This window comes from Coregonus lavaretus (assembly GCF_964263955.1).
Source record: "Coregonus lavaretus genome assembly, chromosome: 18".
Taxonomy (NCBI): domain Eukaryota; kingdom Metazoa; phylum Chordata; class Actinopteri; order Salmoniformes; family Salmonidae; genus Coregonus; species Coregonus lavaretus.
Genome location: NC_140005.1, coordinates 41,861,309 through 41,876,950, shown reverse-complemented (window position 1 = coordinate 41,876,950; position 15,642 = coordinate 41,861,309). Strand labels below are relative to the sequence as shown.

Sequence of the window (15,642 nt, the reverse complement as noted above, 5' to 3'; positions counted from 1 at the left end):
GTCAAAAATGTTATAAATTGATTTGCATTTTAATGAGGGAAATAAGTATTTGACCCCCTCTCAATCAGAAAGATTTCTTGCTCCCAGGTGTCTTTTATACAGGTAACGAGGTGAGATTAAGAGCACACTCTTAAAGGGAGTGCTCCTAATCTCAGCTTGTTACCTGTATAAAAGACACCTGTCCTTAGAAGCAATCAATCAATCAGATTCCAAACTCTCCACCATGGCCAAGACCAAAGAGCTCTCCAAGGATGTCAGGGACAAGATTGTAGACCTACACAAGGCTGGAATGGGCTACAAGACCATCGCCAAGCAGCTTGGTGAGAAGGTGATAACAGTTGGTGCGATTATTGGCAAATGGAAGAAACACAAAATAACTGTCAATCTCCCCCGGCCTGGGGCTCCATGCAAGATCTCACCTCGTGGAGTTGCAATGATCATGAGAACGGTGAGGAATCAGCCCAGAACTACACGGGAGGATCTTGTCAATGATCTCAAGGCAGCTGGGACCATAGTCACCAAGAAAACAATTGGTAACACACTACGCCGTGAAGGACTGGAATCCTGCAGCGCCCGCAAGGTCCCCCTGCTCAAGAAAGCACATATACAGGGCCGTCTGAAGTTTGCCAATGAACATCTGAATGATTCAGAGGAGAACTGGGTGAAAGTGTTGTGGTCAGATGAGACCAAAATCGAGCTCTTTGGCATCAACTCAACTCGCCGTGTTTAGAGGAGGAGGAATGCTGCCTATGACCCCAAGAACACCATCCCCACCGTCAAACATGGAGGTGGATTCCAGCATGACAATGACCCAAAACACACGGCCAAGGCAACAAAGGAGTGGCTCAATAAGCAGCACATTAAGGTCCTGGAGTGGCCTAGCCAGTCTCCAGACCTTAATCCCATAGAAAATCTGTGGAGGGAGCTGAAGGTTCGAGTTGCCAAACGTAAGGCTCGAAACCTTAATGACTTGGAGAAGATCTGCAAAGAGGAGTAGGACAAAATCCCTCCTGAGATGTGTGCAAACCTGGTGGCCAACTACAAGAAACGTCTGACCTCTGTGATTGCCAACAAGGGTTTTGCCACCAAGTACTAAGTCATGTTTTGCAGAGGGATCAAATAGTTATTTCCCTCATTAAAATACAAATCAATTTATAACATTTTTGACATGTGTTTTTCTAGATTTTTTTGTTGTTATTCTGTCTCTCACTGTTCAAATAAACCTACCATTAAAATTATAGACTGATCATGTCTTTGTCAGTGGGCAAACGTACAAAATCAGCAGGGGATCAAATACTTTCTTCCCTCACTGTAAGTGTATGTAAACTTACGACTTCAACTGTACATACATACCCCAACCAGAAGCCATGGATTACAGCCAACATCCGCACTGAGCTAAAGGGTAGAGCTGCCGCTTTCAATGAGCGGGACTCTAACCCGGACACTTATAAGAAATCCCGCTATGCCCTCCGACGAACCATCAAACAGGCAAAGATTCAATACAGGACTAAGATTGAATCGTACTACACCGGCTCCGACAGTCGTCAGATGTGGCAGGGCTTCCAGACTATTACAGACTACAAAGGGAAGCACAGCCGCGAGCTGCCCAGTGACACGAGCCTACCAGACGAGCTAAATCACTTCTATATTCGCTTCGAGGCAAGCAACACTGAAGCATGCATGAGAGCATCAGCTGTTACGGATGACTATGTGATCACGCTCTCAACATTCATAAGGCCACAGGGCCAGACGGATTACCAGGACGCTTACTCCGAGTATGCGCTGACCAACTGGCAAATGTCTTCACTGACATTTTCAACATGTCCCTGACTGAGTCTGTAATACCAACATGTTTCAAGCAGACCACCATAGTCCCTGTACCCAAGAACACTAAGACAACCTGCCTAAATGACTACCGACCCGTAGCACTCACGTCTGTAACCATGAAGTGCTTTGAAAGGCTGGTCATGGCTCACACCAACACAATTATCCCAGAAACCCTAGACCCACTCCAATTTGCATACCGTCCCAACAGATCCACAGATGATGCAATCTCTATTGCACTCCACACTGCCGTTTCCCACCTGGACAAGAGGAACACCTATGTGAGAATGCTATTCATTGACTACAGCTCAGCGTTCAACACCATAGTGCCTTCAAAGCTCATCACTAAGCTAAGGACCCTGGGACTAAACATCTCCCACTGCAACTGGATCCTGGACTTCCTGACAGGCCGCCCCCAGGTGGTAAGGGTAGGTAACAACACATCTGCCACGCAGATCCTCAACACGGGGGCCCCTCAGGGGTGCGTGCTCAGTCCCCTCCTGAACTCCCTGTTCACCCATGACTGCATGGCCAGGCACGACTCCAACACCATCATTAGGTTTGCCGACGACACAACAGTGGTAGGCCTGATCACGACTATGATGAGACAGCCTATAGGCTGGGGGTCAGAGACCTGGTGCCAGGATAACAACCTCTCCCTCAAGACAAAGGAGATGATTGTGGACTACTGGAAAAAAAAGAGGACTGAGCACGCCCCCATTCTCATCGACGGGGCTGTAGTGGAACATGTTGAGAGCTTCAAGTTCCTTGGTGTCCACATCACCAACAACCCATCATGGTCCAAACACACCAAGACAGTCGTTAAGAGGGCACGACAAAACCTATTCCCCCTCAGGAAACTGAAAAGATTTGGCATGGGTCCTCTGATCCTCAGAAAGTTATACAGCTGCACCATCGAGAGCATCCTGACCGGTTGCATCACTGCCTGGTATGGCAACTGCTCGACCTCCGACAGCAAGGTGGGTAGTGCGTATGGCCCAGTACATCACTGGGACCAAGCTTCCTGCCATCCAGGACCTCTATTCAAGGCGGTGTCAGAGGAAGGCCCTAACAATTGTCAAAGACTCCAGCCACCCTAGTCATAGACTGTTCTCTCTGCTACGGCACAGCAAGCAGTACCCGAGCGCCAAGTCTAGGTCCAAAAGGCTTCTTAACAGCTTTTACCCCCAAGCCATAAGACTACTGATCAGCTAATCATGGCTACCCGGACTATTTGCATTGCCCCCCCACCCCACCACACCCCACCCCACCCCCTCTTTTATGCTGCTGCTACTCTCTGTTTATTATCTATGCATAGTCACTTTAACTCTACCCACAGTACATCCAACCGGCCTGACAACCGCAGACCAGGTGTAAACACGCCAGCCCAGGACCTCCACATCAAATCCATAGATTGCGGCCTAATGAATTTATTTCAATTGACTGATTTTCTGAACTGTAACTCAGTAAAATCGTTGAAATTGTTGCATGTTGCGTTCATATATTTGTTCAGTGTAGAAGGGTGAGTGACTGTAACTGTGTACTGTTTTGGCAGAGAGAATGTATAAACGCTTTCCACATGCGAACAGACACAACAGACACCCACATTGCTCGTTTGGCTTCAGTCATGGCCGCTGCATTTGGTAATGACCCCCCCAAAATGTGTTCAGCCCTCCTTTAAGACACTTTATGCTGGTGTTTCCTTTATTTTGGCAGTTACATGTAGTTAGCTAGTGTTCTAATGACTCCATGTGAGTATCTACTCTTTGTTAATCAAGACTTTTACAAACGAGTATGGGGCATAAATACCCCCAATACCAATGATGATTGTCTGTTAGTTTAAATGCAGTTTTGGTAATCAACAATGACTTCCATAAACAACCATTAAAACCCTTTGGTGAAAATGTTAAATGTTTTGTTGGAATTACAATTCTGTGATTTTAACATTGGTTGTGTACACTATAAAACAATTACTGTTTTTCAATTTTCTAAAGATAAACTATTTTGAGATATAAATGTCCTTGATTCACCCTTTCCTCCTCCCCCCAAGTGGGTATGTGTGGTACAATGGCTACTTTTCGGCCTTGGAGGTGTGTGTGTTAGTGCACCGCTTCAGAGACCAGCAAAGAGTGACACATACACTCCTGGGTGGCAGCCATCGAGCAGGGCGCCATTACCCAGCATACTCTACTGCATTGGATAGACATCAACAGACATCCATCTCTGTCTGTCGCTTTCGAGGTGACGAAGAGCAGGAAGAAGAGGAGGGTGGAGAAGGAGGAATGCAGCAATAAAGACAGAGAAGAAGGAAGAGTGAACAGAGAGAGGGATGTGGAGGTGAAGGTTAAGATGAAGATGACAGGGAGAACAAAGCAAAATGACAGAGGAGAAGAAAACAGTGGAGGAGATGAAAGCATAGACAGAGAGAATAGAGGGATGGTAGGGAAGAGGAAGAACAGAAGGAGAAATAGGAGGAGGTGACCAAATCATCATGATAGGGGGAACCTGTGACCAGAACCTGTGTACTTTTAATAAAGGTTATTTTTGCAAGTATACACAGTGTGCGAGAGTTCACATTGTACAGTATTCTACAGAGCTAGAAAGCTCTAATGAGTGTGTAATTACCTTTTACCTGCGACTGCGGACTGGGCGAGGGCCAGGGCTTCTCTTCGAATATGACCCATGTGTTCTGCTGAGGGGGAGGGGCTAACAGCTCCACACTGGAGGAGTTCTCAGAAGGGGCGGGGCTAGGCCTCTGCAAGCTGCTGTCCACATCTAATGTTGTCACACACACAGGTGCGCACACACACACAGAATTAACCAAGGGAATGTCTTTTCTATGACAACATTTCTGCCCTATCCCTCATTTAAGCATTTACACTCATACCCATATACATTTTTTGTCTTAAAGGGGCAGATTCTCTGTAATAATGGTATGGGAATAATCATGCATTTTATTTGGTAAAGTGGTTTCTTGCATCAAACACAACAACATTTTCAGTCACCTCCAAGCCCTGCATGTATTTTTCAAAAGTATCATGGAATGTAGGTCTACATTGAGCATCACACATTGGTTGCTACTGTAGGCTGAATAATATAACAGCTATTTCCATGACAAAATGTTATGGGATGCATTTTCTCCATAGTTTATGGTAGGCCACTCTGGTAGGCCTATATGACCAAACAGCCACAGTAGCCTACTTGGCCACTGTTAAAACGAACTTAAAGCGGGTACAGCCTCAGTGTTCACAGTAAACGCGCACTGGAAGTTGCACTGAATTTTCACAACGTTCAAGTTTGCGCTCAGCAGACCTGAAATTTGCTTAGTGCCTACTTGTTTTTGAGGGAACATTGGTCTCAGGTATGTGTAATTTTAACTGACTTGTCCGAAAGGCCATGTACAGCTGCAGTAGAGCCAGAGAGAGAGCGAGAAAGAGAGAAATTGTATAACTTATGCTGCTGCTCTTGCTTTTCACGAGAATGGTGTGTGTAGCTTGTTGTTGTTGGCCAATCATAAGTCATCAAAGCGGCAATAGGCTACAGTCATAGAGCCTCCGTGTGTGGAAAAAGTTAGGAGATATCTAAGAAATGGACGGAATTAAAAGTCAAAAGGAAGAAGAAGGTTAGGCTACAACAACCAAGAGACAACAGGTAGGCTGCTACTTAATATTTTGAATGGAGTTGTTGTTTGTGAGGTTGCATGTCTCTGTTAGCATCGCTAGCTTAACTAGCTTCTCCCGGTTTGATGCAGTCAAGACAGGTAATACGTAATCATATTGGATGATAAATAACCTAGCTATGGCCCCTATTAGTCTACTATAGCGTGAGTCGGCTTGGTTGGTTACTGTCTCTCATCTCTCCCTCCATCCTCCTGCTCACCATGTCACTTGCTCACACTCACAGTAGCCTACAAACACACAGCGTGGCCCCTGCTAGAGCGTCACCTCTCTTTTCATTTACATTTACATTTTAGTCATTTAGCAGACGCTCTTATCCAGAGCGACTTACAGTTAGTGAGTGCATACATAATTTTTTTCATACTGGCCCCCCATGGGATTCGAACCCACAACCCTGGCATTGCAAACGCCATCCCTGCCGGCCAAACCCTCCCCTACCTTGGACGACGCTGGGCCAATTGTGCGCCGCCCCATGTCTCCCGGTCGCGGCCGGCTACGACAGAGCCTGGATTCGAACCAGGATCTCTAGTGGCACAGTTAGCACTGCGATGCAGTGCCTTAGACCACTGCGCCACTCGGGAAGACATTTTTTTTTCCTCTTCTCCCTCGCGCTTTATCAGCTCTGGTTAATAAAGTAGCTTAAAAATATACTTTTCTGCTGCTTTCCTTACTGGGATCGGAGCAGGTCTATACAGAACAGGTCTAGATGTCCTCGGGTCCGTTTGGAACAGTCTGTGAACATACTTAAAATGTATAAGTTGATGGTTTGGATTACGGGATGCCAAGGTCATATTTGTAGATATTCTGTTCCAATTAAAGGGTTGTTCAGAATCAATTAGATCTGTGGACCATCATTTTTTACTGGCCAGCACAGAATGAGCTTTCCAAAAGTTGTTTATATATTATAGAGATCAGCCCTTTCGGGAGCCCAGATCATTTATTTATAAATCCTATCACTGGAAGGTTCGGTAGTTGGGTTTCCCAAGGGACTCTATAGGCCAGCATAACTTAACTTATCCTTAAAAAGGATTTGCCTGGTATGTGAATGTGTCTTTCAAATCTTGGAATGTTTTCAAACTATTACTGTCCATGACTTTTTCCACATTTTGTTACGTTACAGCCTTATTCTAAAATGGATTAAAATACATTTTTCCTCAATCTACAGACAATACCTCACAATGGGCGAAAACAGGTTTTTAGAAATGTTTGCAAATGCATTACAAATAAAAAACAGAAATACCTTATTTACATAAGTATTCAGACCCTTTGCTATGAGACTCGAAATTGAGCTCAGGTGCATCCTGTTTCCATTGATCATCCTTGAGATGTTTCTACAACTTGATTGGAGTCCACCTGTGGTACATTCAATTAATTGGACATGATTTGGAAAGGCACACACCTGTCTATATAAGGTCCCAGAGTTGACAGTGCATGTCAGAGCAAAAACCAAGCCATAACGTCGAAGGAATTGTCCGTAGAGCTCCGAGACAGGATTGTGTCGAAGCACAGATCTGGGGAAGGGTACCAAAAAATGTATGCAGCATTGAAGGTCCCCAAGAACACAGTGGCCTCAATCATACTTAAAACGGAAGAAGTTTGGAACAACCAAGACTCTTCCTAGAGCTGGCCACCTGGCCAAACTGAGCAATCGGGGGAGAAGGGCTTTGGTCAGGGAGGTGACCACGAACCTAAGGTTCACTCTGACAGAGCTCCAGAGTGTCTCTGTGGGGATGGGAGAACCTTCCAGAAGGACAACCATCTCTGCAGCACTCCACCAATCAGGCCTTTATGGTAGAGTGGCCAGACTGAAGCCACTCCTCAGTAAAAGCCACATGAAAGCCCGCTTGGAGTTTGCCAAAAGGCACCTAAAGGACTCTCAGACCATGAGAAACAAGATTCTCTGGTCTGATGAAACCAAGATTGAACTCTTTGGCCTGAATACCAAGCGTCACGTCTGGAGGAAACCTGGCAACATCCCTTCGGTGAAGCATGGTGGTGGCAGAATCATGCTGTGGGGATGTTTTTCAGCGGCAGGGACTGGGAGACTAGTCAGGATCAAGGGAAAGATAAACAGAGCAAAGTACAGAGAGCTACTTGATGAAAACCGTCCAACAGGACAAAGACCATAACCACACAGCCAAGACAATGCAGGAGTGGCTTCGGGACAAGTCTCTGAATGTCATTGAGTGGCCCAGCCAGAGCCCGGACTCGAACCCGATCTAACATCTCTGGAGAGGCCTGAAAATAGCTGTGCAGCAACGCTCCCCATCCAACCTGACAGAGTTTGAGAGGATCTGCAGAGAAGAATGGGAGAAACTCCCCAAATACAGGTGTACCAAACTTGTAGCGTCATACCCAAGAAGACTCGAGGCTGTAATCGCTGCCAAAGGTGATTCAACAAAGTACTGAGTAAAGGGTCTGAATACCTAAAGTACCAGTCAAAAAAGTTTGAACACACCCACTCATTCAAGGGTTTTTCTTTATTTTTACTTTGTAGAATAATAGTGAAGACATCAAAACTATGAAAAAACACATATGGAATCATGTAGTAACCAAAACATTTATATTTGAGATTCTTCAAAGTAGCCACCCTTTGCCTTGATGACAGCTTTGCACACTCTTGGCATTCTCTCAACCAGCTTCATGAGGTAGTCACCTGGAATGCATTTCAATTAACAGGTGTGCCTTCACAAAAGTTAATTTGTGGAATTTATTTCCTTCTTAATGCGTTTGAGCCAATCAGTTGTGTTGTGAAAAGGTAGGGGTGGTATACAGAAGATAGCCTTATTTGGTAAAAGACCAAGCCCATATTATGGCAAGAACAACTCAAATAAGCAAAGAGAAAAGACAGTCCATCATTACTTTAAGAAATGAAGGTCAGTCAATCCGGAAGATTTCAAGAACTTTGAACGTTTCTTCAATTGCAGTCGCAAAAACTATCAACCGCTATGATGAAACTGGCTCTCATGAGGACCGCCACAGGAAAGGAAGACCCAGAGTTACCTCTGCTGCAGAGGATACATGCATTAGAGTTAACTGCACCTCAGAAACTGCAGCCCAAATAAATGCTTCACAGAGTTCAAGTAACAGACACATCTCAACATCAACTGTTCAAAGGAGACTGCGTGAATCAGGCCTTCGTGGTCGAATTGCTGCAAAGAAACCACTACTACAGGACACCAATAAGAAGAAGAGACTTGCTTGGGCCAAGAGACATGAGTAATGGACATTAGACCGGTGGAAATTCGTCCTGTGGTCTGGAGTCCAAATTGGAGATTTTTGGTTCCAACCGGCGTGTCTTTGTGAGACGCAGAGAAGGTCAACGGATGATGTCTGCATGTGTGGTTCCCACCGTGAAGCATGGATGAGGTGGTGTGATGTGGTGTGGGGGTGCTTTGCTGGTGACACTGTCTTAGATTTATTTAGAATTCAAGGCACACTTAACCAGCATGGCTACCACAGCATTCTGCAGTGATAAGCTATCCCATCTGGTTTGGGCTTGGTGGGACTATCATTTGTTTTTCAACAGGACAATGACCCAATACACCTCCAGGCTGCGTAAGGGCTATTTTACCAAGAAGGAGAGTGATGGAATGCTGCATCAGATGACCTGGCCTCCACAATCCCCCGACCTCAACCAAATTGAGATGGTTTGGGATGAGTCGGACCGCAGAGTGAAGGAAAAGTAGCCAACAAGTGCTCAGCATTCAGCATACGTGGGAACTCCTTCAAGACTGTTGGGAAAGCATTCCAGCTGAAGCTAGTTGAGAGAATGCAAGAGTGTGCAAAGTTGTCATCAAGGAAAAGGGTGGCTATTTGAAGAATCTCAAAAATATTTTGATTTTTTTATACTTTTTGGGTTACTACATGACTCCATATGCGTTATTTCATAGTTTTGATGTCTTCACTATTATTCTACAATGCAGAAAATAGTACAAATAAAGAAAAACCCTTGAATGAGTAGGTGTTCTAAAACTTTTGACCGGTAGTGTATATTTGCAAAAAAATCTAAAAACCTATTTTGCTTTGTCATTATGGTTATGTAGATTGAGGCTGTAACGTAACAAAATGTGGAAAAGGTCAAGGGGCCTGAATACTTTCCGAATGCACTGTACATTTTGAAACCGCACTATGGATTTGATCCCTATAGCCAGAAGTCCTGAAGAATTGAACTACAGAAATTCATCCGTGGCAATATATTTATTTTACAGTAGATATTCTGCTGGTTAAAGCAACTTGGATAGTCCATCTACTGAGGTCTGATTGAATTGATTTGAGCATTCTGTTAAAGTTTCTGGCAATCATTTTATTTAAGGAAAGAAATGTCTATTCCCAAATATTTAAAATGGGAAACGATTGGGATACCTACCATAAGTAGAGATGGAGTCCTCCATCGGGGTCTTGAGAGGCAGTAGGGCAGATTTATTTTATAACTGGAGATGGAGCTGAATTTGTCTATGACCTTCAAAGTCTTGGGGAGGGATTGAGATACATTGTCTAGATAAAGTAAGATATTGTTGGCGTATAATGAGATGAAGTGATCTGTAGAATGTGTAATTTCTTTAGATTGTCCAATTGCCTGGGCCAGGGGCTCCATAGACAATAAAAATAGCAGAGGTGAGATGGGATCACCTTGCCTTCTACTTCTGGTTATTCTGAGTGGAACAGAGCTGGTATTGCCTGTTATTACTATGGCTGAGGGATTGGCATAGTGTTTTAATCATATTAATGAAATTGGAGCCAAGTCCTATATGTTCCAAAATCGACCAAAGATATTACCATTCTAGTCTATCAAAAGCTTTTTCTGCGTCGAGAGATAGAACTGCCCAAGGAGCTTTGGTTTCTGATGAAGCATGTCAAATATGTAACAGACTGAGGTTATCTGAGGATAATTGTTTTTTAACAAACCTGCTTAGATCCAGATGTACCAATTTGGGTAAGTAGGTTTCCAGACGGGATGACAGAATTTTTGAAAATAGTTTAATATCTGTATTTATCAAAGATAGAGGTCGATAGTGAGAGCACAGGGTGGCATCCTTACCTTTTTAAAATTAAAGTGAAATCAGTGCTGTATTTACATCGCTTCCCAATGAACCTTTGTGAACGGCTACGTTAATCATTTCAAGTGGACCTAATTGACACCAAAATGTTAAATAGACCTTAGGAGGAATACCGTCACAACTAGGTGATTTGCCTTTCTTCATGGTGATTTGCTTCCTCACTTGAGAGAAGAGGAGTTCTTATATCTTTTAAAAAGGACTCGATCTGGCTTGGTGTGGATTTACAGTCAGGTGTACAATTCTTTACAGAAACGAGATAATCTTTGATTAATTTGGGTTCTGATAGTAATTCACCTGATTCAGATTCAATAGTTGCAATATCCACTAATTGATCATTACAGTGAAGGTTGTTAGCCAGTAGACGACTGGATCAATTACCATGGAAGTGATGATTGAGTGTAACTCGATGGATGGCAAATTCTGCTCTCTGTCTTATGAACAAATGTAGTTCTGTCTTGACTTTGAAGAGAGTAGTCGCTATCTTGTGGCTCTTTTAGGAGATTCTGACATTTGTATCTGGCAGCAATAAGCATGATCATCAGATAGGCTCATATGTCAAATATATTTTTCTGTATTAAAGAAAATAGAGGAGTAGATAATAGTACGAAATCGATTCGGGATAAAGTTTTGTGCCTGTTTGAATAGAAAGTGTACTCTTTTGCTGTTGGGTTATGAGCTCGCCATGATTCAATGAGGTTGTAATCAGAGAGTATATGTTGGAGATCCTTGGTTGCCTGTGGATTGTAGTTGGTCTTACTAGATTTCTCCCGCATGTCCAGAATGGCATTCATGTTTGTCCCAATAACCAGCTGGTATTCAGTTAATTCTACAATATGCTGTTCAGCGAATCAAAAAACTTTGGATCATATGAATTTGGAGCATCCACATTAATAAACACAATTTTCTTATCTTTAGTGTTGATTCGCCCATGGATGTAAAATAAAAGCAGGACCCACAGGGAAACACACCCATTGGTCGCTCCCCACCCAGAAGACCCTCTATATAAATCTTTCCACCTTCCCTTCCCCCCATTTTCCCCGCCAACCCCCTTCCCCAGCCCCCCTCCTCCCTGGCCTACAGCCCTCCCCGGTTCCCCCTGCCCTGCACTATAATTACATTTACATTTTAGTCATTTAGCAGACGCTCTTAACCAGAGCGACTTACAGGAGCAATTAGGGTTAAGTGCCTTGCTCAAGGGCACATTTACGTCATTTAGCAGACGCTCTTATCCAGAACGACTCACCAATTGGTGCGTTCACCCTATAGCCAGTGGGATAACCACTTTACAAAAAATTACAGAGACGTAGCATAACGGTGAGTGGCAGCCTTACATATGAAATCTCTTATGCAGCATATTTTTGGCCTTAAGGTATAAAATATAAAATAACCAATCATAATGATAATAAAGTAAAACGAAATAAGTAACCAATTCAGACCTTTACAATTAAGTTAGCAGACTTGTTAGCAGGGTAATGAAGAAAAAAAGGAACGAGAAACAAACCAAAAAGAAGATGACAGATATGCAAATTCTGCCTTAATGCCTAAACAGTCCAAAATAGGATAGCTGTAGGATCCATATATTGTCTTTTGTTCATTAATTGGCATGGTGTCATCACTAGGTAAATGTGCTGGACCATAGGCAGTATAATTATAACAAGTTCAATGCTCGGCAATAATAGTAATATTGCTCCTTGTACCCAAACATGAGGGGTATCCTCATCATTGTCTTATACTGAGGGCAGCATCGTAGCCATACAATGTCTTTATGATTGTGAATGGATAGCATACCTGAATAACGAGCCAGTTATGGGGTTCCATCTGTCGCTTGTCCCCTTGTGTGTTGGGTTTGATGTGCTTCTCAAATACGTTTTGAGCTTCCTTGGCAGTGGGAAACGTGCGTGTTGTGTTCTGGATAGTCAAGATGAGTTTTGCCGGAAGGATGAAGCTGCATCTCACGTTTAGCTTGTGTAGCTGGGATCTCACCTCGTTGTAAGGCTCTGTTTTAGCAGTTTGGCACTCAGGTCTGGGTAGATGCTGATCCTCTTCCCTGCATAGTTCAGACCCCCAGATTCTGCTGCAAGGCGAACAATTTGCCCCTTGACTTCAAAGCTGTGGATCCATACAATCATACAGCGAGAGACGTTGCGGAGTTGACCTGTGCGGTGCACAATGTTAATCAACGGCACGGAACCCAGCTTCTCCTGCCCGAACAGTTCATAGAAAAGATCGCTCATGAAGGACATTGGGTTGCCCGCTTCCACACCAGTTTCAAGTCCTGTGACCCACACATTGAATTTACAGGAATTATTTGAGTGATTCTGTTTTCGGAGTTTGACCTTGTGCTGTTTCCAGGTCATGGAGTCACACCTGTCGCATTGGCTGTCTTCTCCAGACATTCCACTTTGGTTGAATAGGTGTCCACTTTAGCAGTGAGCACTGCCAATGATTCATTTACTGGTTTTAATTGTAAGTCGAGGGCAGAGGTAATCTCATCACAAACAATCTCTCTCGTATAGTAGCGGCCAGCTCTTTCTGTTGCCTGGTGTTGAGAGCCGCCATGTTCCCACATTTGAATTGTGGAGCGTAATAGACCTGCTAGTTATTTCTTGTCACACAATGAATGTTCCACACCTTAATATGATGTTAGTATTGACACGTTTTAATTAGTTCATAGTAAGGCCGCGTGTAGCTCAGTTGGTAGAGCATGGCGCTTGCAACGCCAGGGTTGTGGGTTCGTGTCCCACGGGGGGCCAGTATGAAAATGTATGCACTCACTAACTGTAAGTCGCTCTGGATAAGAGCGTCTGCTAAATGACTAAAATTTAAAAAATTAAATTTGCATAAGAAAGCCACAAAAAAGGCACACGTTTTAATGCATGCCACTGGAAGTGTCAACATTCATGATCACTATGTTTGATCCACAGTTCAAAGATGGCATGGTATTATACCCTGGGTTGTCCTGAACAAAATGAGCCTGTTCGCTATATTGTGAAGAAAATTGCATCCGAATGCACTCATGACTCCATTCTATGCAAACCAAAATTACGATATGCTTCTCTGAATTGCCTTGTGAAAGCTACTCATGTTGGCAATAAAACAAGATTTCAAATTATGCCCACCTGACCCAGATTGCGAACTATAATTGACAATTTTTGGATTGCGTAAACAACAACAGTAATTGTGTGATGGCGGGGATGCAGGGATGTGTTCCAAACAAAAACGACTACAAGTGTGCTTGCTCTAGTTCCTCAACAGCACAGCTAGGAAAGCTAAAAAAAAAAGCACCTTAGTGGGGCGGCAGGCAGCCTAGTGGTTAGAGCGTTGGGCCAGTAACTGAAAGTTCGCTGGCTCGAATACCTGAGCCAACAAGGTGAAAAATCTGTCGATGTGCCCATGAGCAAGGCACTTAACCCTAATTTGCTCCAGGGGCGGCAAACTACTATGGCTGACCCTGTAAAACAACACATTTCAATGCACATATCCGGACTATGTGACAATAAAAAAGAAAACATCTTTATCTTTATAGTTGAAGACACTTCTTTGCCAGGGTTGGAACTGGTTCAGGGAACAGAACCGAAAACCGTAAAAAAATAAAAAATAAAATTAAAGGAACAGAAACGGAACCTGAAATGAAAGTGATCCATACTGTTCTGGAACAGAACCGTTATTATAAAAGCATGGGAACCGGTTAAAAACGTTATTTTACGTTGCAGGCATTTTTTTGTAGTCACACTAAAAAAATGCAACAAAGCCCCTATGAAATGCCCTCACTCTGTCACTCTGAAACGTATTCCAGTGTCTGCCTGCAAGCTGAAAATCTTTGCCAGTGTGTGTGTGCGTGTTTAGGCTACCTAAAAAGGACATTCAAAAGTTCCTCAATATAAGCTGCTCCTAGGTATAATTCTGTGGACCTAATTCATATAACGCATGTCATAACAAGATGCCCAGCACTTCAAGCCTCCTCAACCCTCTCTCGCTCTCTCCCCACCCGCAAAATGTTTAGCATCTTGCGCCATAGGCTACACTTGCCTGTGCATCACGCATGTAAACAACTAGCTTGCCTGCTCTATCCACACTGATTGGTGAAGTAATTTAATAAGCTAAATGTAAAAAAAAAACAGTTGATTTCACAGGTTAAAAAAGGAACAGAAAGGAACGATTTCAACCGTTACTTTTTGGGGGGTTCGAACTGGTTCAGAACTTTATTTTGCTAATCCGAACAGTGGAACGAAACGAAAAAAAATAGTGGGTCGAAACAACTGGGAAATCATTTTGGTTCCAACCCCCGCTTCTTTGAGTCATAAAAGTGCAATGAAATTACTTAGGAACTGTGCACACTTCAGAGAGGTGTGTAGCCATTTGGAGACAACAGTTAGACCTCTCACTCAAACCCTTTACATTTTTTTTGTCTCATGTTGCACCTACCCTAAATTTTACAATAATATTCTTATCATGTTACTGAATGTATCCAGAATATTTTCAGATTTCGTTATCAACAAATGCGGCGAAAAGTACAGTAAATGTAAAATGCACAGAAATCAACAGTGCAATGTTTGGATTCAGTCTTTTGTCAGGTGAACTGTTGTGTCCTCACTATTAGTCTAATAATTTTCCCATAATCTCCAAACTGTTCCATTTCAATGGCTACCATGGTTATGCATATACTTTCCATATTTCTTCTGTAAGAAACATTTCAATTTAGCCCTATCCATATAGGCCAATTCCCACAAATGTAAAGGGTTAACTCACTCTAGCTTGCCCTCTCTGACTCCAGAGCTGAGTGGACAAGAGAATGGTGGGCATGTACAGTAACAGCATGGCAATAACACACACTAATGTTCCAAACCACACACACACACACACACACACACACAAACGCATGCACATACACACGTACACATCACACTAGGCTTGGGCTATATACCGTATACAGTGCATTGGGAAAGTATTCAGACCCCTTCTCTTTTTCCACATTTTGTTACGTTACAGCCTTATTCTAAAATGGACTAAATAAATACAAATCCTCATCAATGTACACACAATACCCCATAATGACAAAGCGAAAACAGGTTTGTAGAGAT

At 43.3% G+C, this 15,642-nt stretch overlaps 1 protein-coding gene across 3 annotated transcripts in view; it reads right to left on the bottom strand.

Moving 5' to 3' along the window:
• Positions 1-15,642, bottom strand: part of ston2 (stonin 2) — a 57,715-nt gene that overhangs the window by 32,039 nt on the left and 10,034 nt on the right. The window contains exon 3 of one of the 3 annotated variants that reach the window (XM_084182498.1): positions 4,450-4,599. The exons of 1 other annotated variant lie outside the window; for it this stretch is intronic. In XM_084182498.1, coding sequence (XP_084038624.1) covers positions 4,450-4,599 — 150 coding nt within the window. Of the gene's footprint in view, positions 1-4,449; positions 4,600-15,642 lie in introns of those variants that run through there. One more of the 3 variants, XM_084182500.1, reaches the window with a different exon arrangement.